This window comes from Lonchura striata, chromosome 17 (genome assembly GCF_046129695.1).
Source record: "Lonchura striata isolate bLonStr1 chromosome 17, bLonStr1.mat, whole genome shotgun sequence".
Taxonomy (NCBI): Eukaryota; Metazoa; Chordata; class Aves; order Passeriformes; family Estrildidae; genus Lonchura; species Lonchura striata.
Genome location: NC_134619.1, coordinates 6,285,094 through 6,310,938, shown reverse-complemented (window position 1 = coordinate 6,310,938; position 25,845 = coordinate 6,285,094). Strand labels below are relative to the sequence as shown.

At 46.2% G+C, this 25,845-nt stretch overlaps 1 protein-coding gene across 13 annotated transcripts in view; it reads left to right on the top strand.

Moving 5' to 3' along the window:
- The window catches only part of KCNQ2 (potassium voltage-gated channel subfamily Q member 2), a 72,854-nt gene that overhangs the window by 36,283 nt on the left and 10,726 nt on the right, over nucleotides 1-25,845 (top strand). For 2 of the 13 annotated variants that reach the window (XM_021527273.2, XM_021527270.2), the window contains 7 exons: nucleotides 532-600; nucleotides 2,415-2,444; nucleotides 14,992-15,215; nucleotides 16,007-16,115; nucleotides 16,645-16,776; nucleotides 19,509-19,616; nucleotides 25,266-25,389. In XM_021527273.2, the coding sequence (XP_021382948.1) occupies nucleotides 532-600; nucleotides 2,415-2,444; nucleotides 14,992-15,215; nucleotides 16,007-16,115; nucleotides 16,645-16,776; nucleotides 19,509-19,616; nucleotides 25,266-25,389 (796 nt within the window). Of the gene's footprint in view, nucleotides 1-531; nucleotides 601-2,414; nucleotides 2,445-7,898; nucleotides 7,953-14,991; nucleotides 15,216-16,006; nucleotides 16,116-16,644; nucleotides 16,777-19,508; nucleotides 19,617-25,265; nucleotides 25,390-25,845 lie in introns of all 13 variants that reach the window. The other 11 variants (XM_077786994.1, XM_077786993.1, XM_021527278.2 and 8 more) reach the window with 9 other exon arrangements.

Here is a 25,845-nt window from a genome sequence, read left to right as displayed (position 1 = left end):
GAGTAGGGAATTGGTTAAACTTGACCCTGGAGCACATTGCTCTTTCTCCTGGGATTCTCCCAATGCCAGATCCTTGTTTTCTCTGCTTCACAAGCTGCTCCTTCCTATGACTTCCCACATCCTCAAGAGCAGCAGGGTTGAGTTTTTCTATTTTCCCCCAAAGCTGGAGTTTCTCTCCATTTAGCAGTGCCAACCTGCCAGAACTACAGCTCTGCCAAAACACCATCGGGCTGCCCAGGAACCCTGGCAGCTGCTTGGTTTTGGGGAGGTTCAAAATCCAGTGGTGCAGACAAGTTTCTCTCTCTCTCTTGCTGTCACTTTCTCTCTCTTACCCCACTGCTCTGCCTTAGGACCCTGTTGGAAGTAGCAGCCAAACCCCTCTCCATCCTTGCTGAGCTGTCCCCCAGCTGCAGTTGGGGGCACAAAGCTGGTTCTGGTTGAAAGGATGGGGCAGCAGGGGAAGTTGCCGAGACAGGAGGCTCTGGAATCAGCTCTGTCTGGACATTAATGCCTGTTGTTTTCTCCCTCTAGACTCATCCCTCCTCTGAACCAGCTGGAGCTCCTGAGGAACCTGAAGAGCAAGTCGGGACTGACATTCAGGTTAGCAGCAGAGTTAAGAGAGTTTGGAATGCACACACTTTGCAATATTTTTCCTTTTTTTTCCCATTTTTCTTTTTTCCTTCCTGCCTTTTGCATATGGACATCCTTGAAGATGAAAGAGGTTTGACAGCTGGTTCCACATGGGTCACTCAGTGACCTCCTCCCTGCCCCTCTCCTGTGCTCTACATGAATTCCTTCAGCCTAACTTGGCTCTGGAGCAATGTCACGGTGCTTGACTGACAACTCAAAGCCATCTCAAAGGGGCTGATGGAGGTGGTGATCCCAGTTTTCCTCTGACCTTTCTGCTCCTCACCACACTCAGAGGACACTCAGGCCCGTGATGTGTTAATTCATTCTCTGTTCCCTCCAGTGACAGCAGACAAGCTTGCAGCAGTGAGACATTTTTGCTAAATTGGCTGTGGAAGGGTTTACATGAATCCCCCAGAAGGGCAGGAGTCCTGCACCTTCACCCTCTGCTTGGGAGGGGTAATTCTGGGGGTTTTTGAGCACTCAAGGCTGCCCTGTTGATGAATGGGGAGTGTGCAGACCCTGGGAGGGATGGAGAGGTGCCAGTGGGCACTGGAGGTGTGGGATAGAGCCTGCCCTGGGCTGTGTGCCTCCACAAAGAATACACCCCTGGGTCAGCCTGAAAATTTTAAAATGTGAGTATTTGAGCTAGTGACTGAGGCTGGGCTTCCAAGCTTTTCTGAGCAAGAAGCAGGGAGGGGAAAGAGATTTTTCTTGGTCTCTCCAGGCTGCTGCCTTTAACTGAGGAAGAGGGGTCGGGCTGTGTGCAGGGCTCAGTGGTCACTGCTGAGCAGCAGCAGGGCCAGGGCTGGTGCAGCATCACACTTAGAGGGCACCGTGTTAGAGGAGGCAGAGCTGTATCTGCTGAGAAAACACAGTCTGCTCCCTCTCTGGGGCCTGCAGGGGCAGAGCTGACCGAGGCCCCCAATAAACACCATTCCCCAGTGCAGGAGTTGTGAACCAGAGCAGCTTTTCCTCACTGCTGGAGGGAAATACCACCACAATGACTGGTCAGTGAAGGTGAGGGTGTTTTTCAGTGTGAACTTAGCATGGCTTAAAGTGTCCTGGCTGCCCTTTTGTAGGCATTCAGCTCACTTTGTCCTCAATGATTTTTCAAGGCAATCCAGTTTTGGATCTCAATATGAAACTGCAAACACAGATTGTGGTGTCCCACTCCCTCCATGTCACCTTTGCCAACTACTTTGGTAAAGTAGCTGCCAAAGACTCTGGAGGCATAAACCCCACCTGAGGTGTCAGGATGCCAGGGAAGGGGTCCATGCTCCTTCCCACCCATGTCCAATCCCAGCGCCCAGCGTGAATCTGTGCATTCAGAGATCTGACATGAGCTCTGTCCCAATGGCCAGGGAGGGAAAGAGAATGCACCAAGGTCATGGGAGCCACTCAAACCCTTCCTCGTGTGCAAAACAAGAGGGCAGTGCATTTCCAAAGGAAGGGGACCGCTCTCTGAGCCCACAGAAGTCCTCCTGTGCTCACACAAATCACACGACCCTCGGGTGTCTCAGTGGTGCGTAGGCACAAGGATGGGTTGGGATGAAATCTTCAACCCTGTGCGTTGTATGTGTCTTCTCTGAGGTTGTGTGAGTCTCCAGTGATCTTCTGTCCGGGCCAGAAACTCCAGGAATTAAGTGCTCCTTTCCCTTTCTTCTGTCCGCAACTTCCACTCAGTTGTATTGTTGGTATTGTCGTTTCGTTATGTTTTAACAGTGAAGCAGCAACATCTTTTGCCACCTGACACCATGCTAATGTACTATTGCTTCTGTTTAAAGGAAAGAGCAGCAGCCTGAACCATCGCCAAGGTCTGTATCACTGCCAACACGCCATGCCCATGCATTCCCTGTAGATTTCTGTGTGTGTGCGTGTGTGTACCATGTCGTGGCACCATCGAGGGAAGCATTCCTAGGTATTACCGTGCTTTTCCTGTGCTGTGCAGTCCGATGTATCTACATGTATGCTGGACCTTAAATCATATCTTCCCTCCAGCCTGCCTCGGGCTGGAGGCTGGAGCAGGTAGCGAGGCTGGGGGGTTGTGGAGAGTGGTGGCAACACAGGCAGAGCTGGCAGACACCCACGGGGGTGACAGCAGGGCTTTGGTTTATGCTTCTTTGGTTTATTTTGGTGCTGGGGTTATAGCTGAGTAACTCACTATCACACAGGCTCAACGTGTGCCCGGGGGCAGGTGACGCTTTGCCTGTGTCTCCGTCACTGTGCTGAGCAGAGGTGACGTGGGGAGCACGAAGCCATCTCCACGTCACCACTTAGCAACTTCTCCTGAGCTCCTCTCGCTGCAGGGCGTGGCGTGGACCTGCTGCTCCGTGGGACACAGGAGGGCTCTCTGGCACGGCTCCAGGTGGCATGGCAGAGACGCCCTCTGTCCACCCCATTCCCTGGGGACGAGGCACATCCCCTGCTCCATCTTCCCTCCACGCCTTGAGCCCACGGTGCAGAGCGTGCTCTGGATCGTGGCGAGCACCTTCCAAGGGCAGCTGTAAATCTCACTTGTGCCAGAGCTTTTCTCCATTCACAACTCCCAGGGAGAGCAACAGGGCTGGGGTTTGGGATGCTTTTAGGACAATCTTCATCCACTTAGAAGTATTTAATTCTGGGATTTTTTTCATCCTATATTTTCCAGTTCTTTTAAAAAATAATTCTGGAACTGAATTTTTTTTTCTTGGCTGATGAGACACAAACTGATGATCAGTGGAGGTCATCTGCTTGGCTTTCTGATCTTCCATCTCATTCCTCAAAACACGGCTTACAGCCTAAATTTTGTAAACAATGAGTGCATTTTTCAGAAGTACAACCAGAGCCTGGCATTCTGCAGATGTACCTCTCTGCCATGCCTCTTAGCTTATAAGAGGCCAGAAGCTAATTTTTCCTTGGCATAAAAGCCAACCAAAGATATCTGGGTAGATATAGTGCTGACTAAAGGGTGGGAAATTTCATCTTTCTTTCCTGCCTTCCTTCTCCCTCTCCTCACCCCCCTTTTATTTTTTCCTGTCACTCATTTGAGCTTTTCTGCAAGCAGAACCTTTGTAGCACTCCATCTACTTTCCTGCCAAATAACCCAAATCTCCAAGATCATGTTTCAATTATCCAGATTTTGTGGGGTTTTTTTGTGGTTTTTTTTTTTTTTTTGTTTTTTTTTTTTTTTTTTTTGCTTAAATGTATCTCAGGTGAAGGCAGCCTCCATCTAGATTTATTTAAGCAGGGAGCTTTCCTCAGGAGCAGCTCTCTAGGAGCAGATCAAGGCTGAAATTTTGGCCACCTGCCCGTGGCATCAGAAGGGTCAGAATTTAATGCCAGGGTCTGGCTGCTTTGCTGCCCTGCCTCAGCTAGTCATAAAATTTGGATGCATCAAAGGGTAAATACACATTTCTCTCAGTGCAATGAGACAAAATCCCTGTTCAGCCCCATCTGCTCCACAGCCAAGGAAATCTGAGGTCTGACAGTCCCTTACAGGGTTATCCCAGCCAGCATCCCTGCAATCTAATCAGACTAAATAGCCTTATTTCTGAGTCACTAGCCTTATTTCTAATTTTGAATCTCAGTCCTGTCTTGCAGGGTTCATATTTATTTACTTGAAACCTGAAGTTGAGTACCATATTTCTTTGTAGAGGTTGCAGGTTTTTCCCTGATCATTTTCTACTTTCTCAGCCTTATGTCACAGAAAGAATTAAAAATAGTCCTACCCTGTCCTTTTTCAGAGTATTTTTTACTATTTATAGGTCCTTCATCAGTCATTTCCAATGCTGTTTCCTGTTCCTGTGGTGCATCTGTCTCTTGTGACACCGATGGGTTTTGTTGCTAAACCCCAGCCCAAGGAGGGCTTAAGCTGAGGGTCTGCAGCTGCTGTGCAGAGCTTTAGAGTTTATTCCATCTCCTTCAGTTCTGCTGCCATGGCAGCACCAAAGCTCCTTCCTTCCCTTCTATTAGGGCAATACCAATTCCACCTGTTCCCACTGTCCTTTTCCTTCCATCTGATAAAGCCTCAGACCTCAGGAAGGAATTTTGCATTCAGGGGGCCCAAATTGCCTGTTTTCCCCACTAAAATTTTCTGGGTCTTTTACATTCACATCCCAAATGTTCCACCCACTTGAATTTCCAGCAGCCTCTCGGTGATGCTCAGTGTGTCATCCTGCCCTTAGAAAAGAGAACTCATCCTGTTTCTCTGCCCACCTGACAGTTAATCACCCACTTGCTGGTGATGCTTCACTCAGGAAGCTCCTGGGGATGAATTGTCTCTCTTAGACCCCAGCTCTACACCTCTACTGCTTCAGCTGGGAAAGGATTTTCCACTTTGCATTTCCATTGCTGTAAGGGAATAGTCTTACACCTGGAGGTAGCTGAATCTTCCTCCTCTTTTAGTGATTTGTAGGGAGTGGCTGATTTCCTATATCCTTCTTTCCATTACTAATACACCACAAACCCCCTGCAGCAAACAGAACAGAAAGAGCTTTTTCACTATTTTTCACCTTTTTATATTTAAATTTCGAGAAGGGTTGCTGGCACGGCACATGGTGTTATTCTATGCAGGCTGAACATTGTCTTGTGAGGTCAGGGAGCATCCCAAAAATTCTGCCAGAGCACGGGGTGGCTGCTGAGGTCCTGCCCTCTGACCCCAGTGCTGCTGTAGCTGTGCTGATTTCTGCCCATACAGCACTGGGAGAACTGCTGCCCAGGCTGGGAGGACATGAGGAGGTGATGGGGTCAGTGTGGCAGAGGCTCAGGGTCACCTGCAATTTCTCCTGGCTGGCTTTTGATTTAGTCTTGGCATAAAATGGGAGAGCTGATCTGAGAGCCAGGTGATGTCCTTTCTCTATGGTTTCTGCTTTGTTTTTCCACCACGAGCTTGTCTGCATCCAAATCTGAGTGCTGGGAATGCTCTGTGCTGACTCGCTTGGAGGCCAGGAGCTCACCCCCAGAGGTGGAGCCTAGGCTGGGATGAGCAGAAGAGATGCTGGCCTTTTTCTTCATGCCATGTACCCCTTCCCCCCTTTTTGTTTTCCTCCCTTTAAAAAAAAAAAAAGCTTTCAGAGCCTCTTATTGCCCATCACTTTGGCAAGCCCCAGCCAAGCACTGCCCCCTGCTCCTCCCCAGGCTGGCTGTGCTGCCGGGGCACTGGGACCCATCCCACCCCCAGACCACCCCGCTGCCACGCAGGGTCCAAATTCAAGTCCACTTCTCCTGTATCCCCAGGGAAGGAGGCCTGCTCTGTGCTAGGGCTTTTCTCACCCCTCCTGCTGCAGAAAGCCAGCAGATCAGAGTGGTGATGGGGGGTGATTACTCTTCTGATAATCAGGCTGAAAATTAGCTGTGGCATCTCGTTTCTGTTTGTTTTGCTTTGATTGTAATGTCAAAAAGACAGACACATGGTTCAGCAGGGATATAGAGGCTCCTGTATGAAATGTGGGCTTCAGGTGCTCTTTAACAGATGGTTTGAGAAACATCTGAAGGCATCCACAACCACGTTTCTTCCTCTTGCATTTTCCAAAATACAATTGGATGAGAAGCTAAAAATTAATGAACCGAGTGACCATAGTAACATTAATATCAGAGAAAAAGAAACAGAAGGATTCCAGAGAAGTGGGAAGCTAAAACTCAGATTACTTTGTCCAGCATGAGTTCAGTGCTGTAGGTGATGAGAGGAACCTCTTTGGAAGGTTGTTCTCAGCTGTGGTTTGTCCTTGGCCCCAGTGAGCTCAGCAGGACCTTGGCTGTGCAGTGGCCGAATGCTGGGCTGGGTCCTCGTACCGTGTGTGTTTATCTGTGTGTATATCTCTCTCTCAGTGTGTGTATATGTCTGTCTGAGATACACACAACCCCAAGATCTCTCTTCAGGGGTGTGATTAAGGCTTCTGTACGCACTGGAGGATGCCTTTGGTTGCCTCAGTGGGCCCCTGCTCATCCAGCCAAGGATGTCCAAGGTGTCCCAAACCTCTACTGCCCGTGGAAACCAGGGTCAATCATGGGAACCCCATGGGCCACATGAGCCTGGGCTGGTGTTTGGCCTTCGAACCAATTTAACTGGTGTCAGAGACTCATGCTGGGACTGACAGTAATCTGGAAATAATCAGTTGCCTTTAGGGGAGCGGATTATTTGCACGGAGGGAGCTGCATCTTTCTGGAGGGACTGCAGAGGAGACTGAGAGGAGAGAAACCCATGTGTCTCCCTGAGGCTCTGCATGCTCAATATCCCACTCCCACGCCAGCTCCAGGACAGCCCTGGTAGCACCAGCGGCCCCTGGGGGTGCAGGGTCCCGTTGTGGACATCTGAGGAGTCCCCAGGATGCCGAGGGTGGTGTCAGCTGAGCTTGCATGGGGTGCTGTGCCCATGAGCTCCTCTGATTACCCAACTCAAGTGTAAAATAAGACTGGGATTTGATGCCCTTCAGCCTTTCAGTCTGCCCATGAATTTGGCAAGAGCTGCCTGCTGGTGGTTGGTGGCCTGGTGGGGTGATGGGGCCACGTCATTCCCCTTCCACAGGTAGAGGGCTGCTCCATGGCGTGGAGGACCCTGGTCCTGGTGGGATCTCCTGGCAGGGCAGTGCCTGAGCAGCCATTTGGGATGGAGCTGTGGTGGTGCCTCCTCAAAGTCAGCAATTCCCCAGAAGTGGTAGGGCCTGTCTGAAAATCATTATGAAAACCAGATGTGTGAACACAGATGTTCAACTCCCTTCCCATAAGGGACTGCACCACACCCTGTTTTTATCTATTTTTGTTTTTTTCAATGCCAGGTTTAATATAATATATTTTCCATGTCAAATAATTCACATATTAACTAGCTCTCTTTGTGAGTGGAGTTTTTTTGAAAAAAAGAATACATAAATTTGAGCTTTTTGGATATTACTTGACAAAACAAGTTAAAGTTTTGGCTTTCCATGGTTTACACAATTTGAAAAAAACTTACTTTTTTATATATTTAGAGGAAGAACAGAGTATTTTTTTGTTTCCAATACAGATGAAAGATCTTCCGGCAGTTAATTGTAGATAAACTGACACCACCAACTCAATGAGCAGAATGCCTCATGTCTAATAATTAAATTTACTGACCACAATGAAACAAATTTCAGAAGCCCTCTTGATTTTTGAATTACTTTTTTTTTTTTCCCTCACTGAACACTCAAACAGAACAATCCTGTCATGAACCCGGCCCTCAAAACACCTGTCTTTTAAACCCAGAGTCCATAATCAAAAGTTTCCTGTCTGGCATTTGCTTCCAGGTCTAATTTTTACTCTCCCCTCATTTCCAGTAAAAGCAAACCGTGCAGAGAGTCACTATGCGGATGCTGCTCAGGAAACTCTAGGTACCACGGGAAATGCGTCGCACGAAACTAATCAAAAGCTGCACGGCTCATTCTCCCTCTACCCTGCTACCACCCGTTCTGATCACTTCTCTGCTTAATAGAGGTACTAGATGAGTAAAAAAAAGGTGGAAGAGCCTCCCCGACGCCCGCCCCGAAATTAGAGCCTTCCCTGGCTGCCAGTTGTGCAGAGCACATGAAGGGATGAGGATGGGGAATTTGGGCTGGGCTAGCCAAGCCAGTGTCTGCTCAGCAAGGGAGGAGGCCAGGAAATGAAGTCAAATAAACAATGGAAAATTAAAATAAATAAATAAAGAAAAAATGAAAAATTTTATTTTTTTTTTTTTTTTTAAGATCCCTTCCTCCCTATTGCTCCATCCCTCCTCAAGGTCCAGGGAATCCTTGCAAATTGACTTGCACTGTACAGCAATGTCCAGTTAGTAGCATGAGAAGTACCAGCTTCCTGCCTCTGCTCAGTCACCATTCCTTTGGCTCTCTGACCATGACAAATTGACCTTTCCTAGCCTGGTGGCCTTTGGAAGCCACAGCTTGCCTATCTAGCACCTCTACTACGCAGCTAGAGAAGGACTAATCTCAGCCCGTCCCACCAGACGTAGGGGACACGGGCTGCCCTGAGCGTTGACATTGGCCTTGTGAATGGTTCTGTTTCTAGACCCCGAGGGGGACAGACAGCTTTAGCTCAGGGCTTTGTACGAGCAGGGTTTGCATCTTTTTCATCCAGCCGACAACTGCTAGGTGTTTTCAGGGACTTCCCAACCAGCATCCCTTAGTGCACACACCGCCATATACACAGACACATAGATCTTATCTTACTTGCGCATAAATCCTTCCACACCTGCACTGGAAGAGTCTCTGTCCCCACCCCTGCTCCTCAGCAGCAAACATGCACCTTCTTGATCTCCCACTGCCCAGAGTTTGCATGCTGTGAATGCTGGCAGGGGACCCCCAGCTCCTCGCCCCACAGCCAGGCAGGTGGACAGCCCAGGAGTGGCAGGGCACTGAGTGATGCCGCATGTTTGTGAACTCGGATCTTTGCATGCTCTTTTTTGGAGTCCGTTTTAATTCTCAAAATCACCAGTCTCTGTATCCCTCAGAAAGCCAACAAGCTACAGCTTTGAAAGTACAAAACTGCAGCTCTAACAGTATATGTATCTCTGATTTTCTTCATTAATTGTTTCAACGTGTATCTTTTCTTTTCTTGCTACTTTTTGACCTGCTGGCTCTTTTTATTCTCTGTCAGTCTAGAGGGTAGTGCTCATGGCTGAGGTTTGTGTGTACCAGGTGCTCAGTAGAGTGGTAAATCCCATCTCTGAATGGGTAACAAAGAGGAGCGGGGCATGATCTAGGATTCATAAAAAGCAGTTTCTCCGTGGTAGGAAATCCTTTACATATGGATAAAAAGCCTGAACTTCTGAGTCAGCCTCCTGCTGCATACTTGGTGGTGCTATGGCCTTCCTTGAAGGTTAGCCTTGAAAATTGTGGGTAAATATTGGGTGATCATCAGTTGCACAGACAGCATTTCAAGACAAATGGCAAAGATTTGCTCAATAGTCTAGCTGGAAAAAATGATCCTGACTTCTGTGGTGCTTCTATTTGCCAGGTGAGGTTGTTTTATGTGTGGAGGTGTAGTGTGAGCAGGGACTCCTCCCCAGAGAAAGCCTCCTCTCAGTTGCTTAACAGTGAGGTTGTTTTTGGCAGAGATGAAAATGAGCAGTGCTATTCATAATCTGTCCTCTCATCTGTTCGTGTCTAGTTCTGTTTTCTGGAAAATCAGCCACTCTGATCTCAATGTCTTCCTTGCATGTCTTCCTAGGCATGGATTTTTAATTGCTAAAGCCAGTGTAATTTTTTTCTGTTTTCTACTGAATTCCTTCCCACTGTGGTCTTCATTTCATCTCCCCCATCTTGAGTTCTGCAAGGGAAAGGGAGGATAAAGCAAAGTGTTACCTCAATATCTTCTTAATCTGTTGGAGAGTCTGAAAAGAAGATGACAGGCTGTGGTTCTTCCAGTCAAAAAGGAGCCTTGAACTTTGGAGTAGCTACAAGAGCATCTTTATAACCTGCATCCTTCCTGAATGGAGTGTTATACATCCTGTGCTTTAGTAGAACTGTGGGTTAACTGGGAAGGGATGTAAAAATAATTCAGATGTCTTGTTTCTCTGGACCCTTGGGTGTCTGCCACCAATCCCCACTGCACAAACTCTTGGGGCAGATGCCAGCACTTTGATGCAGCTCAGGCTGAGTGCTAAAAGCCTCCATCTAGGATGCACATAATGAAATAACAGCACACGATGAGGCAATCATGGAAAACTCAATGTAGGTAAATTAATAGGAAACTCCTTAGAAGCTGTGGTTTCTTAATGTACTAAACCAATGAACTTTAGTCAATAAATGCAATAACACATTCATTTTTAGACAGTAATGTAACTACACCAAGCCAGATTATCAGCTCTATCATATTCTGCTTCGTAAGAGACTTTCCTGGCATACTCAGAGCCGAGGGCACCTCACAGTGGGAAGAGCACCCAGGGCAGTGAAGGAAAGGTGTTTGCAGAGCTCTTGAGTGGCCTGTGGCTCTGGGTGGAGCAGGTTCCTTAAAGGCTGGTTTGGAAATGTTCAGCCAGCTCGGAGGTGCAGCCTGGCTGCTTTGCTTTGCTCCTGAAATGCAGAAGAGGTGAGCTGTGAAGCAGCAAAGGGCTGGGAGAAGATGCAGGCTGTGGCTGATGTGGTGTCTGACAGCACTCAACATCACCCTGGGAGAAGAGGGCTGGGAATTAGGAAGAGATAGGTGATTATATCAGAATGCTGCAGGACAGCAAAGGTTACAGACGTGAGTATGGCTCCACTGTCCCTTCACTCATCCGAGGCCCTCTGCTTTTCTGTGCTTGTGTGGTGGCTGCAGGGATGGTGCAGCTCCAGTCTTTGCCATCACAGCATCAGTGGCTCCCATCCAAGTCTAGCGCCGTGGTTATGGATGAGGAAAAGGAGAGGGATTACTCACCATGACAGGATCACTGGCTGATGTTTTGTTTTCCTTACGCCCAGGTTTCTCTGCTACTAGAAATTGCATTTTCTATGCTGAATTCACCCTTTAGCAATGTTTTTTTTTCTGTAATTACTGGCCCTCTCTTGTTTTTTGTTTCAGTTGTGGCAACTTTTGCATACACAGTTTTATTTTCCTTTCCTTCATGTCTCCAGTAATTGTTTTCTGCCTCTTACGCACAGCAGCAGGCAGACTGGAGCCCAGTGATAGTCACAAAGGCCATCATTCACTCCTGGCACTCCTGCCTGGTTTTAATGAGTGGTTCTATATGCCACAAGCTCAGCACAAACTCTTGATTTGAAAAAAGACCCTCATTTACCAACAGGAGACAGCCTTTTTCTCCTGGCCACAGCTTCTCAGAAGAATGATCACTGATACTGGTTGAATTTGGATTCAGAGATGGATCTGAGTCTGAGCTAGTCCAGCTCAGTCTGGCTACCTGAGAAGAAAATGAAGTAATGGCTCAAGCATAGTTTAAAATCAATTACAAGACCCTACAACTGATACTTTTTATTGATCTGAAATTACTGCTAAATGTAATGAGTCCACTTTTTTTTTTTTAAGTGCTGATTTAATACTATAGAGAACTGGAATAAACCCCAAACCAGAGCATTTCAAACAGGAGCTTAAACCCCTGGCATCCAAAGGAGGCTGATGGCAGCTCATTTTGAAGGTCAATACTTGCCCATTTCTCTGCCGAGTGCTGAGCAGTTGGACTTAACCAAAATACAAAGCCCACTAAAGCAGTGAACATCATCCAGTTTCTCCAGCATGGACTCTCAGTTTTTGACTGGCAACAGAAATCAGCTCAGTTTCTATCCTTTGTTAGATTCAAGCCCAAACATTTATAAACCTTCCCCACAGTCAGCCTGGAAAGGTAATTTTTTGCTATCAGATCCGTCTTCATGGATGCTACTTGGAATGGACCTAGAATTAAATCACAGCCTTTTACAGGTTGTTGTAACTTCCCCATATCTTTTCCTCTGGTTGCAATGCCACAGTTCCCTTTCCCTTCCTTCCCCTGGCACGAGCAGAGCTCCTGCCCCGTGCTCGTGCCACTGTCACAACTGTGAGCGTCCATCTGTCCCTGCTGTCCTCACCTTTGTGTCACCAACACCTCCCACTCAGCTGAGGCTCATTTACCATCCTGGAGTGACATCCCAACAGCACCTCTCTGAGGCACTCTACATCCCTCTGCATGACTCTGGTTGAGTGAGAACATGATCTTGGATTAGCTGACAGCATCTATCCCTATGTATGTCTGTATTTCTTTGGGATTTTTTTTCCTACCAGCTCTTGCAGACCCCAACAGCATCCTCCTCTGCAGGGATTGTACTTGCATGTGATTCCAGGTGTCTTTTCCAATGAGGGAATTGCATGGCAGAAGGAAGGATTCTATCAGTTGTTCATGGTGTCTCATGTTGTCTATGTTAAAACAAATAAGTTACATCAAGAGTTGGGTTTTTTCCTTAGTGAATACTTGGGAACAAAACCCTACCCAGATCTTAATTGTTCATCAGATTTCTATGAGATTTTTTTAATGTGTTGCTCCTCATGCTCTCAGAGTTGAAACTCTTTGCTCGTATCCCTCGCCAAGTTCAACCATTTCTTTTTTGCTTTTTGTTATTCCTGCAAAAATTTGTAGCACATTTGTTGTGGGAATGGAAAAGAGGCTCCAAAGAAAAGGCCCCGCCATACTCAGTGAAAGGCAACTGGTTTTATGCTGGGATTGGTGATAGGAGAAATTCAGCAGAGGAAAGGGCACAAAAAGATCACTTTGAATCCTGAATACTGCTGTGTTGCTAAAGCATTTTTATAAAACTTACTTTTTAAAATGGTAATTCAAAGTAATAGTACTACTGAAACACAGTGGATTCAAAAATATTATTCTTTAAAATCAACAAAAATAAAGAAAGAAGATCCAGTTGACCTATTTAGAATCACATGATGAAATTTCAATCTGGTTTCTAATCCAAGAAACTCAGAGTGAGAATTTCCTTTAATCCTTTGGCTCATTATGGACGATGGTTTTGGTGGCAGTAGTAATGAAGGCTTACATCCAGAAAGGTGTTTAGGCATGTGCTTGTTCCCAGATTCCTGTGTGGATTTGTACCTTTGGCCTGGATTTCAGCTCTGCTGATCGCATGGCCTTCAGACAGACCCTGCAGATGGGCACCATCCCTAGCACTCACCCAAATTAAAATTCATCTTTAATTGGAATAATTCTGCCTTTTTAATTTAGCCATGAGCAAATTCTATTTTCTCTCCAATCCATCTTTCAATGTGAAATTGCTGCTGAGCTTGTGGCCACAGCCAACCCTTCCCTGCAGCCCAGGGGATGCCCTCCCTACAAAACTCTGCAAAATGCTGCCTAAGCACCTTTCTCTCCCTGTAAATGTTTGTTGTCTCGCAATGCAAAGTGACTTTGTAAAAATAGCACCTTCTTAGTCGACAAATCTGCTCCCTGAGTGTCCTCGAGTCACATCTTCTTCCTTGGCTGGCCGGAGCTGGTGTCTGCTCCTGTCAGCAGGGAACAGCCGGCAGCTGGGAAAAGGGAGCAGCGTTTTGCTTTGCTTCAAAACCAGCAGCCACGTTCTGATTGAAGAACCTCGTGCCAGTTTTGAAGGCAAAGAAGGGCCGTGGGGCTCTGACTTTTAAGTTGGTGCTGCTGAAAGACATGCCAAAAAAAAAAAAAAAGCAGGTCTTTGGTTGGTGATGCAGAAGTTAAAATTTCTGAAATGTTCTTCCCGCAAATTGCGGCAGAGAGTTGGCAGCAGAATGATAAGTGGCTGCTGCAATGGTACAGAATGCTGGGAATTCAATCCCTGTCTTCACTCAGTTTTTAAATACCTATATGTACAATAATGGCTATTTGTGCAAGTATCTTGCACTGGTTGTTCAACCTCTAATCAGTGGAGTTTAATCGATTGCTATTAAGAAAATATGAAATGATCCAAAAGTATTTGCAGTCTGCTTTCCTCAGTGCTGTCTCTATAACGTTTGTGGTTTCATAAAGATTCACAAAATTTCTTTGTTCTTAAATTTTCACATGAAAATTCAACATCTTCATTTGGGTGAAAGGCTTTAAATGCAAATTTCAGAATTTGGAAACTAATTAGAGCTGGGTGGTCACTATTTCCCAGTGAGACCATCTCTGTTTCTGGAGAGACCTTCTTTTCCAACCATAATTACAAGGATTCTCGTAGGAAAAAAGGCATGAAAGTGCTCTATTCTGGAGTTTTAAAATGTTGTTTTCCATGTTTAAGACAGCCATAGCAGACCTCGAGGGATATGGCAGATAGCTTTTAGATGGTATTTTTATAGGATACAAAGGAGTTTCACAGTGTTTGTATTTATGTGTTTCAATATGTAACTGGAACATAAGAGTAAGAGGAACTCTTTGGAATATATAAAGGGGCAGATCATGTTTTAAGAGGGAGGAAGTACAGGAGCTGAAGAAAGGGAAAGGACAGATCTGAGCACCAGAAGTGAATTGTTTTAACAAAAGCTTTAAGATGATGATTTGGGTTTTTTTTTTAATTGGTATTTTCTTATTAGCCATAGTGTTTTGGAAGGCAGTTGTGAAAGAAAAGCTTCCTAACTCGTGATCGGAGCCGATCAGTGATTTAAGGAATCATAACCTCATTGTTAATGTCATTCTGTCCCGCCAGCCCTGGCATCCCATGAGGGGCTTCTGTTTAAGTCCTCATTATTTTCTCTCTCTTACGAACCATTCCCATTTCACTCATGATGACGGAAACATTTCTACAATGCTTTCTTTAAAACAAAAATAAAAATACATATTGGAAAAAAAAAAAAAAAAAGAAAAAAGAAAAGCCAACAGCAAAGCTACGTGTCACTGCTGCTTGGAAGTGCTCTTGGTTTCTAATGGCTGGTGGGGAAGGACTGCGTGGTTTCCAGAATGACTCCTCCTGCTGTCTCCTTTTTGTCTTTGTTTCAACGTGTTTCTCTGAACAGTCAGAAGGTCAGTTTGAAAGATCGTGTCTTCTCCAGTCCCCGCGGTGCTGGCACCAAAGGGAAAGGCTCTCCACAGGCTCAGGGCATCAGGAGGTCCCCCAGTGCTGACCAGAGCATCGAGGACAGCCCGAGCAAAGTGCCCAAGAGCTGGAGCTTCGGAGACCGCAGCCGAGCCCGGCAAGCGTTCCGCATCAAGGGAGCGGCGTCGCGGCAGAACTCGGAAGGTGAGGGCTTGGGCTGGACCCTCAATTCCCAGCTGGCCCCAACATCCTCTCCCTCCCCACCTACGAAGGGCAGAGCTGCCAGCCAAGGTGTTGGGACTCCTTCCCCTCCCAGTCTTTTAGCTTGGAGTAGCCTGAGTGACCTGATCAAGTTGATGTCCCTGCCCATTGCAGGGGCTTGGGCTAGAGGGCCTTTAAAAGGTGCCTTCCAACCAAAACTGGTCAATAATGATTAGAAGAAGCAAGAAAACCCCTTCTGATACCCATGATAATGTTTGTGTTTCTGTACATAAGGATGGGAAAAGGAGAAGGAGTCAAGCATTGGGACAAGAGGAAATGACCTCAAGGTGTGCTGGGGAGGGTTAGGTTGGATATTAGGAAAAATTTCTTCACTGAAAGGGTGGTGAAGCCCTGAAATAGACTGCACAGGGCAGTGGTGGAGTCACCTTCTTGGAGGGATTTAAAAAACATCCAGATGTGGCACTTGAGGACATGGTTTTGTGGCTGGGCTTGGCCCTGCTGGGGGAATGGTTGGACTTGATGATCTTAGAGGGTTTTTCCAATTCAAATAATACTGGGATTCCCTGATATAGGGTTGGGTGAGAGCTGCAGTTGGCACTGCTGAATGTCACCTGAGCACATCCTGGGAAATGCTCTTGTCTGGATGCTCAGCAAAGGCTTCTCTGCTGCTTCCCCTGGGGTCACTGTTTGTGATCTGCCTCATCTTTCCTTGTGCAGCACTGGCACAGGAAACAGTAATGTTTTGTGTTTCTCCTTCTGTGTCCCAAACCCAGAAGCAAGCCTCCCTGGAGAAGACATTCCTGATGAGAACAAAAGCTGCAACTGCGAGTTTGTGACAGAAGATTTGACACCAGGGCTGAAAGTCAGCATCAGGGCAGTGTGGTAAGAGAGGGAGAGGGGGGAAGAAGTCCAGAAAAATTAATTATAGAGAAAAATGGGAAATATAAAGCCTGGGAAGTGCTGGCAAATGCTGACATGTGAGTGCTGCAGGCTGCTTTTCCCCTGGGTGGCCTGCCCTGCTTTACAGGCAATTTTGCCAGGAAGGGCAGTTTTTGCTTAGGGAAGGAATAAATGGAGAAACAGGAAAATCCCCCACAGGGATGCGTCCAAATGACAGCTCTCACCAGCTCTGAACGTAATGCTGACATTTCTAAAAGTGGTGCAGAGAGCACATGCACAGATGACAGTCCAAGGGGCATCAGGGACCCCCTGGCGCAGACAGGGCTTCAGCCACCAGCCCCCGCAATCCCCTTCCTCTCTCCTCTTGCTGCATCCTCTCCCAAACCCACAGGGTTGGGATTTATTCCATTTTCCTTCCAAAGCAGTTCCCTGCAGTGTTTTTTATCCACCATTAAGCAGGTCAGGCTGCACCCAGGGACTGAGTTAGGATTTTGCTCTCTGTCTCCTGCAGCATTATGAGGTTTCTGGTCTCCAAGCGCAAGTTTAAGGAGAGCCTTCGGCCCTACGACGTGATGGACGTCATCGAGCAGTACTCAGCTGGGCACCTGGACATGCTCTCCCGGATTAAAAACCTTCAGGCCAGGCAAGAGACCCCTCTCTTTGCTTCATTTTCCACTGCTTTTTGTTCCCTGTGGAGGTATTGCCAGGAGAGAGACACTTCCCTTTGCAGCTACAGCTTACTCTTTTCCTTTTTAAGACAAATCCCTGTGGAAGACGTCAGTGCTTATGGCTGGAACCCAGAGGGATAAGCAGGACAGGGACTGCCCTAAAACTCCCTTACTGCTCTTCTCAGGACATATAAAAATCATGGCTCATCCTCCTGCTTTATTTTGGGAGCTTTTGGCAATATGGCACATCCCATAGGAAAGGCAGGGGGGTGTCTCCATGGTCCTCCTGGCAGGGTGCAAAGGTTTGGTGCCCCAGGGTTAAGGCTCATGTGGGTAATTTGGTACCTTTCTGGGAGTGAAATAAGACAAAATGTGATGTCCTGGCTGTGGCCCTGCTGCCACAGACACAGAGAGCAGTGAGGAGGCAGCAGCTCTCTCCCACCGTTGGGATGCTAAGCTGCTTCAGGAGGAATCCCTCCTCGGATGGCACAGTCTGCTCAAAATCCATGCAGATGGGAGTTTCTCATCCAAGCCCACCGACGTAGGTGGAGTTTAGCTGAGCTGCTTTCAGCTTCTGTGCTCAGATTTTAGGGCAAGATGTGTTCATTTTAATAGGAGAAGGAATGTGCAAAAGGGACAAACGGGACCGAGAAGGTTCCATGTTTTTCATGTTTCCCCTGGAAGAAAAAAAACCCTCAAACACAGAAACTTGATTCTTTGAACAGAGGATCAAAGTTTAATCTTTTAGTCTGGCCACTCTTCTCTCAGCCCTGATGGGAAAAGTAGACCCCAAGCCTCCAACACCCCCGGTTGTGTTGGCTCAGCAGAAGTAACTTCAGTTCTGCAGAGCTTGAAGGACACCCAGAAGTGTGGCAGGGCTTGGCCATGGGCAATCTCCAGTCAAAAAAATACACCATTTTCTTTTACACTTGCAGAATTAAATTACTTCCCTTGATGGCTGTGGCAGCCCAGCTTCCCCTAGAAATTTTCCTTTAATTTCAGACCCATTAAAGTCCCTGGTAGAGTTAGCAAATGTGAAGAAAAAAATAAGTGTTTGTGTATGCAAACAGCTGACATGAACCTCGGGAATGAAGTAGGAAAATTGTCTTGGGAAAAAGACGAATCTCTGCTCTGCCATGAATCTCTCAGAGGCCATTTTAACTCTGCTATTTTTGATGTTCAAGATGCAGAGGTAACTTTCTCAGCCCTGCTGCACACTGTGCTTTTCCCAGAAGGAACATTCTCCCTTGCAATGGAGACCAAAATATCCTGGAGAATTTCCTCTCTGTGAGCCTCTCACTCCTGTTCTGTACAAATTCAGTGATCATAGATCTAAGATGTGTAGCTGAATATAGAGGGAGAAGAGGAAGGGGAGAAGATTGAGATTTCCTAACTTTAGTAACCTGAAACGAGAGGCCTCGAGGCCACCTCCACAGTGGGTCCTGGGCATCGGGGTTGTCATCTCTGCTGGCTCCAGGTGGGATCTCTGCTGATCTCCAGCACCCTGAGGCTGTGGCAGATTGCCTCACCACCCATCCGGGTCTCCCAGTCCTTCTGGGGCATGTGCTGCAAAGACAAAGCAGTGTGGTTGTCTGCTTTTTTGGGGGGAGGTTGGGGTAAGGAATTGCAGCTTTCAAAGACCAAACTGGATTCTCCTCTTAGCTGTAAGTCTGGGGCTGTGAGGATTAGGTTCAGGGGCTGGACAAGGCCACCATCCATCCTCCCACAGGGAAGCCAGGAGGACCAGACTACCAGGCAGCTTCACTGGTTTCACTGTCCCCACTGAGCAGGAGATCAGTGATGGTGAAGGGAGCAGACCCCTTTGGGGCCACCCTTTGGGCACCAACAGGTCCCATGGCTGGGACGTACCTGCCCAGTACAACTGGGAGGGCCCCCTGTGCACAGGGCCATGGCCAGTGTTGGACCCTGCACCATGTGGTGGATTGCAGGGAGGAAGTCACGGGGCACCTTGAGAACAGATATTTTAATGTCCCTTTCCTTCATCAGTCAGAGCCCCGTGTTCTGCCTGCCAGCCCAGCTCTGACCTCCCCTAGCCAGGACTTTGGTGGATTAAAGCTGCATCCAAGCACGTTTCTGGGGTGTTTACTTGTACTTTCCTCTTTAATCAGTAAAGCCTCTGTCACTGTGTCTGCAATGTGCTCTTTTCAGTGTTGTGTTCACATTGTCTCGTGTTCCATCCTGACACCTTGCCAACCATGGATGTCTCCCATTCATTGAGTTATCCAGTCCTGCAGCGTTCCTCGCCGACTCCCAGCAGCTCATGCTTCCCTGAATAGCTGAGGATGTGTTCTCTAGCACTGGAACTGAAAGGAGGATGAATATATGTTGTTTCATATCCAGCCACCTCAATGGGATATTGCCACACATATGCAAATATATTCCAGAGGGTAAAGCACGGTGCCTGTTATATCTGGGGCGGGGGGAACTCCTAATGATGATGCAGTGGTGCCTAAATCTCCAACTCTTACCCTGAGGTGGGTAAGACTCTGGTTTTTCACCAACAACCAGGTGGTAGGCGAGAGCCTTCTGTTTCCAGCGGAATATATTTTCAATTTCTCTCTCTTTCTCTCCCTGTCATTCTGTTTGTCAATTGTTTCTTTCTGCGACTTTTCTCTGACCAACTTTTCTCTACGTGTTGCTTCATTATGCATTTTGCTGGTGTCTTTTTTCTTATTTACTTTGCCAGGATAGATATGATTGTGGGTCCCCCACCCCCTTCAACTCCCCGGCATAAGAAGTATCCAACCAAAGGACCTATGTATTCTTCCAAAGAGTCTCCCCAGTACTCGCCTAGGTTAGGATTCACCAAAATGCCGCTTTCTCTGGAATTTTTTTCATTTGCTTAATGTCAAACCCCTTTCATGCCAGTTATATGACGGCATTTCTCACTTAGCAGTGCAGCCTGCTAAATCATATTCGCAAGGGTTTGCTGCTCTGGGTGTGCTCTGATTTGCCTTCAAGCCAGAGGGGAAAAAAAAAGGGGATGTTCATTCAGTCATCAATAACCATCAGTTCCTTCAGCAAGCTTATTTCCTATTTTCAGTCTTCTTCAAGGTGCTAGAAAACTAAATTGTATCTTTTTAAAATATCTCATATTTTATCAGGCTGTCTTCAAACGTAAAAGGTGGAATATTTACCCACAAAGCCAATATAAAGTGAACAATCCACTTCCTAAAGGATGACACCATCCACACACAAACAAAGGAGCCTCTGCAGCTCTTTGGACAATGAAATTAAGTTTATTTCAGTGGGCAAAGTAAGAATGAAGAGTTTTGTAGCTGATGAACACAGAGATCTCTGTTTCCTCCTGGTGCCACTCCACTGACCAAGGAGGGAAAAATTGGTTGAAATACTACAACCATAGGACTCATACTCCAAAAAATAAGAACTCAGTTCTGATTTTCCAAGTAAAAGGAGCAGGAGTCAAACCCAGCCCTCAGTCACACAGCAAGATAGTTCTCATCAAGTTCTCTCCCTAAGTAAAACCATATCTGAAGCTCATGCAATGAAGAATATGTACTCGCAAAATTTCCCAATTTAGGGCATTCTGAGGTCTGGGCTGCAAGGCCATGAGCTGGGCTGTATTTTCTCCTTGCACTGAGACCACTAGAGCCCAAGGCAGGTATAAATATTTGCCAGAATGTAAGTTTCCATGTGGAAATAGTAGGTGATTTTTAAATGCAGTAAGCTTAGCCTCAAATATTTTTTTTCCTAAATATATTTGCCTCTCTAAAAGCTAATATGTGACAAATCTCTTGATTTTTATTTAAGCTGCTCTGAGTAATCTTCACTAGAGAAATGTAAGTAGAAGGAATATTGAAAGCTTACCTTTTCCCACTCAGCTAGTTCAAACATTAAAAAATAGAATTTTCTAGAAGCCCAAAGCTTTATCCTTAAAAAAAAAAAATGCTTTCAGAAAAGTAATTTTCCCATTCATCTTTCCTGCTAAAAGAAGTCTTTGAAAACAAAATAGCCTTACTATCTGCAGAAACATTTATATTTGAATGTAAAAATACATATTCAAATGGATGTTGTTGTATTTAACCTTTAAGATGATATGTCCAACAAGTCTTCACTAAAAGCAAGATTTTCATGTGAAAACTTGTGCCTCACACACAGCGAAGGTGATTGATGGATCTGAGGGGAGGAGGCCTCAAACTGGAATATTTGTTTTATTCAGTCCAAATTGTTGCTCTACCAGCTTCATGCTAATGAATTTCCCCCCACCATTTATACAGTTTCTAATACTGATTAAAAAATCTTTGTACATGCCCACAAGGCTCCTGGGATGTTTAGACTTTTTTTCATAATTTCTCCTTTTTCCAGTGATTTTTTTTTTTTCATTTCCCCCTTACCAAGCTGTGACTGCAGAAAGCAGCAGGGTACAGAAGGCTGCTGAAAATTCTGTTCCCACCCATGAAAAGGCTTATGCTACACTTAATTTTTGGCAGTTTCATCCTCCCACAGATACCAGCAGCACTTGTGAGGTGCTCAAGGGGCTGATGGATGGGAACCAGAGCTCTGAGCAGCCCCAAGCCCAGATCCAAAAATCCCTGGGTCAGGGTCTGCTGCTGCCGTGCTCTTTGTCACCCAACACCACGTGGGTCTGTGTCCTGTGAGGTCCCCATGGATGGCTCCAGCTTCTCCTTTTCAGTCTGCATCCCGTGTTTTAGCCAAATTCTGGTAGGGGAAACATCACAGGAGGGATGTCCCATGAGCTGTCTTGATCCTACAGATTGCTCAGTTCAGCCAAAATCTTTCTGCAAGCAGCTCCCAGCAAAGTCAGGGGGCTCCTGGTAGATGCCCACAGCTGTGCTTTGGCTGATGGTGTTTGCTCCATGCTCTACACACAGACAATTAGGATAAAATTCCCTTGATCATCTGATTTAGCCTAGAGTAGGTGCAATCTCAGCTGTAATTTTTGGAAAACAGTTGTTGATCTAAATTTGTCCAGAGCAAGTTTTATTGCCAAATGAAGGGGTAAGTAGCCAGTCCTGTGACATGGATGAAGGGGGTTTGGCTTCAATGCTTGGATTGTTTACAAAAATTTATAAGAGATAAAGGAAAAAAAGAGAAAAAAAAGAAAATACTTGAGTATCTATTCCCAAACACTTCATTTTTATCTCATTTGAGCCGTTTGACCTTTTGATGTCTGCTTCTGGCCCGAGGGTGACCTATTACACCTCTTTGCATGCACTGTTAGCATGAAGCATAATGAAGCATGAGAAAACCTGCACTGTGGCTGATGCAAGAATTTACATTTTTTTTGTATCATTAGAAAGAAGGAAAGACAGTAAAGTCCGTTGTAAAGAGCAATCCCCTCTTCTCTCTTCCTCCCAAACTGAGGCCCAGCAGAGCCAACCAAGGACAGCAGATGGCACAGTTGGTTGTGCATCATTAGAAATCTCTGAATCCTCTTCTGCCAGGAAAAGAAGAACATGGGGCTGGCTCTCCCAAAGCTTCAGCTGAATTCTTCCCTCTGCATGTGCGTATTTGGCACAGCAAAAATAAGTATTGAGAAGACACAAATCTCCCCATGGCCTGTAGTGTAGAAGTGGGATGGGCACCTCAGAAGATTCTTGGTCCTTTGTCATGCAGTAAGAACATAAATTATCCCCTTCTGCTTGCTGAAGTGGAATGTGTTCTTTCTTCTTCATCTTTTGAGCTTTGTTGCCCAGTTTGGACAAAATCTCAAAATCTTGTAATGGCTAAAAGGACCCCCTACTCTTGGTGGTCCTCAGCTAGGTGCAGGTGGGTTGGGAGCCCAAAAGGCATTTCCTCTTTTCTCTTGTATCGGATAAGATAAATGAAATCTGCACTTTGCTGAGGGTAGGAGCACTCTCCTGTGGTCCAGCTTGTGCCATGGCAAGGAAAGGGGTGGGAGAACTTGACACTGGTTTCTCCCATAAAGACAGAAGGACTTGGTTCACCTTCTCCCCTCTCTGCACTGACACCAGAGGCCCAGAGCTGCCCTCCTGCACATCTGTGGTGCTGCTCTTCCTCCAAGCAGAGATCTGGCTCTGCTTCCTCAGAGCTGTTGAAGACAACCACCCCAGGAGTCAGGACTATGTTCAGGTGTAGACACACAGGGAATGAATCAAGCAGGGATTCTGGGCTCTGGTGTCAATTATATAATGGGAAAGGGCTTCTGAATGCTCTATGGGTGAGATTTGTGAAGGGCTTCAGCCCTGCTCCTAAATCCCAGCAGCTCTAAAGACAAATTGTGTCCTTGAAGGTGAGCAACAACTTAGTGCTCTTAGTGATCACTCTAGCTGTGAAGTGCCAGCTGGCCCCTGAAATGGGCCACGTGAGGTTCACTCACTGGGTAGCTCTTCTCTTCAGGTATGAAAGACAGCAGAAGTTCTGCCTTGATTTTTGCAAGGTTCAAATTAGGGTTACGATGCAATGTTGGGTTCTCCTCTCTGTGTCACATTCTGTCCTGCCTCCCTGCTCTACTCCACAGCTGCTGAGGGACATCTCATTTCCATTAGTGGACGTATTTCAGTGTCAGTGTGGTGCTGAATGGGACAGGAGGACAGAGCACCCTGATTGTTCTTGGCCTTCTGCAGTACTCAATAACATTTAGACTTTGGGCCTCTTTAAACTCGTGTTCATTCTTTTACCAGTCTACTTGCTTGTGCATACAGGAGAGGAGTTCATACAGTGGCTGTACCACGCTTTGGCTTGTGATTCCCCACCAAGGTAGCCCGAGGTATCCAATTTAACAGCTCTTTGCTTACATGGTAACGACATTGTCCTAGGATTTCTTGTGCTGTATGTCCTGTCAGTAATTGCATCCCTCGTGGGGAGTTCCTGTAAATGTCAGTGACTTCCTTCTCCCATTACAAGAGAGAAATAAGGCATGCATATTCCTCACACTTGTAATTCCAGCACTTGGTGCTCCTTGTACTCCTGTGCTTATATTGCTAAGCAAACGATCAAACATGGCTTTTTAAGCAGAACAGAATTCTGTCACACCCCTGCCCAAATCAAGTAGCTTCTGGGATCAAAACTAAACTCTGAAATGATTGTTGGCTTATATTTTCTGTCTTTGGTATGATGTGCTCATCCACTTCATCTCTTTGAGCCAGATCTGGTGCTGTAAAGTGCTGTTGCTCTAATATAAGCTAAGGGAGCCACGCTGGTCCATTCCCACTGGTACCTGTCCCTCAGTGTCAACAGCCAACATCAGTATGAAGTCCCTGTCCAATGTGAAGCAAACAGATGGCTCTTGTGTTGGAAATAGCCTCACGTCTCATTCCTTTCCTTGGTTTTTGTTTGTTCATTTTCCCTTGTCTGTCTGTGTTCAGCTCCTTCCTTTTCCTCCTCCTGGTGCATGGACCCATGGCCCACACAGCAGAACTGTGTAAGAAGCATTTTGAGTTTTTGCTCAAGATTCCTCAACTTGGTTTCAATCAGATTAATTAACCCTTCTTTCCCCCTGCCACCCTTATGTTTGATGCATTATGCAAGAGTAAAGTTTGCTCAGCACAGAATTAGTCTATGAACCTGGCTGCCATTAAGAAATTATTCCAAAAATGAGTTGCTCCTCAGACTTTTGAGGGATCAAGAAGCTCCAGTGTTTACTCTCCAGAAATTTATATTTGATGCCTCTAATAAAATTGAATTCCAGCTTGCAAAGTGGTTCTGCTCTCCTCCCTTCTCTTCATACAGAGCTGTTAATCAACCTAGGTGTTTCCATACTGGGAATAAGGAAATGCAAATGTGACCGGTATAAAGAAGTCAGTACCAAATTTTGTGCCTGGTAACCTTTACCAGCTGATTTGGCAGAAGCTCCCTCTGCTGCTGCCAGCTGGGAGCCCTGCTAATAAAAAACAGTAAATCTAGCAGTGCAAGTGTGAACAGCGTTGAGATGAAAACAGTTTGGTAATGTTTGGTGAGTTCTAGCCAAATTCAGCCTTGATGTAATTCCACTAAAATGGTTATCACTGCACCTGTTTGTCTGGATCTTAGGACAAGCAGCTTATTTTCATGGACATGAGAATCGCACATGGACATTTGCATGGAGGAGAGGAAACTGCTGCAAAGACTGAAAAAGATCCCATTGATATTTGCTAGACAAAAAACTTGATCTTCCCCCAAAATAATAATTTCTCAGTGCAAATAAGAAGTTAATCGATTTGGAAGAAAGCCAGTTAAAAGAAATTCTTTGCAGTGGGTAAATTTACTGTGCATAATGTGCCAGGTTTTATCTGTATAAACAGAAATGGATAATTTCAAACTCTGCTAATACCGCTCTGAATTTTGCATCTGAATTAACACTTCAGTGCCACTGCGTGTCTGAGTAATTTGGAGTGTTAGCTGGGAGAGAGGCTGTTGCTTTGTCCCGTGGAGGCATGACAAGCAGTGCCCTCCTCACCTGCTGCCTCCAACTGACTCCAGGTCCTTTTCCGGGGGCGGGGGGATTTTCTGATCCCGGTAGAGTTGACCAGATTGTTGGGAGAGGATCCTCCATGACCGACAAGGATCGGACCAAAGGGCCAGCAGAAGGGGAGCTGCCTGAAGACCCCAGCATGATGGGCAGGCTTGGAAAAGTTGAAAAACAGGTATCTTGGGTTGGGAAGGGATTCTTGTCAGAGGGTGTTGCATGCATTGTGTTGGTTTTTCCTTGACTTTTTCCCTCAGTGGGATGTTACTTTTTAGTTTAAAAAAATTGAGAGCCCAGAATACTTTGAAAAAGAAGCAAGGTTGTTCTTATGAAAGGACGCTAAATGGCTTGGAAACCTAAGTGCTACTTTCAAACCAGGCACTTTGAGTCTTGTTTACTGCGTTTGTCAAAAGTCTGCATTATTTTTGAAAACAACAACCTGGTTTATTTGCCACCACACTGGACACATTTCAAATGAGTCCCTGAGCCGGGCTGCTGGAGCTGCTGGCCTTGCTGAAGATTTAAAATCTTCCTAGAGCATAAGGCTCAGAAATCCCAATGACCTTCTGAGTTCAGACAAGTGCAAAGAGCAAGAAGGAGCTGGGAGAAGCAACTGTGCTCCAGCTTTTCTAGA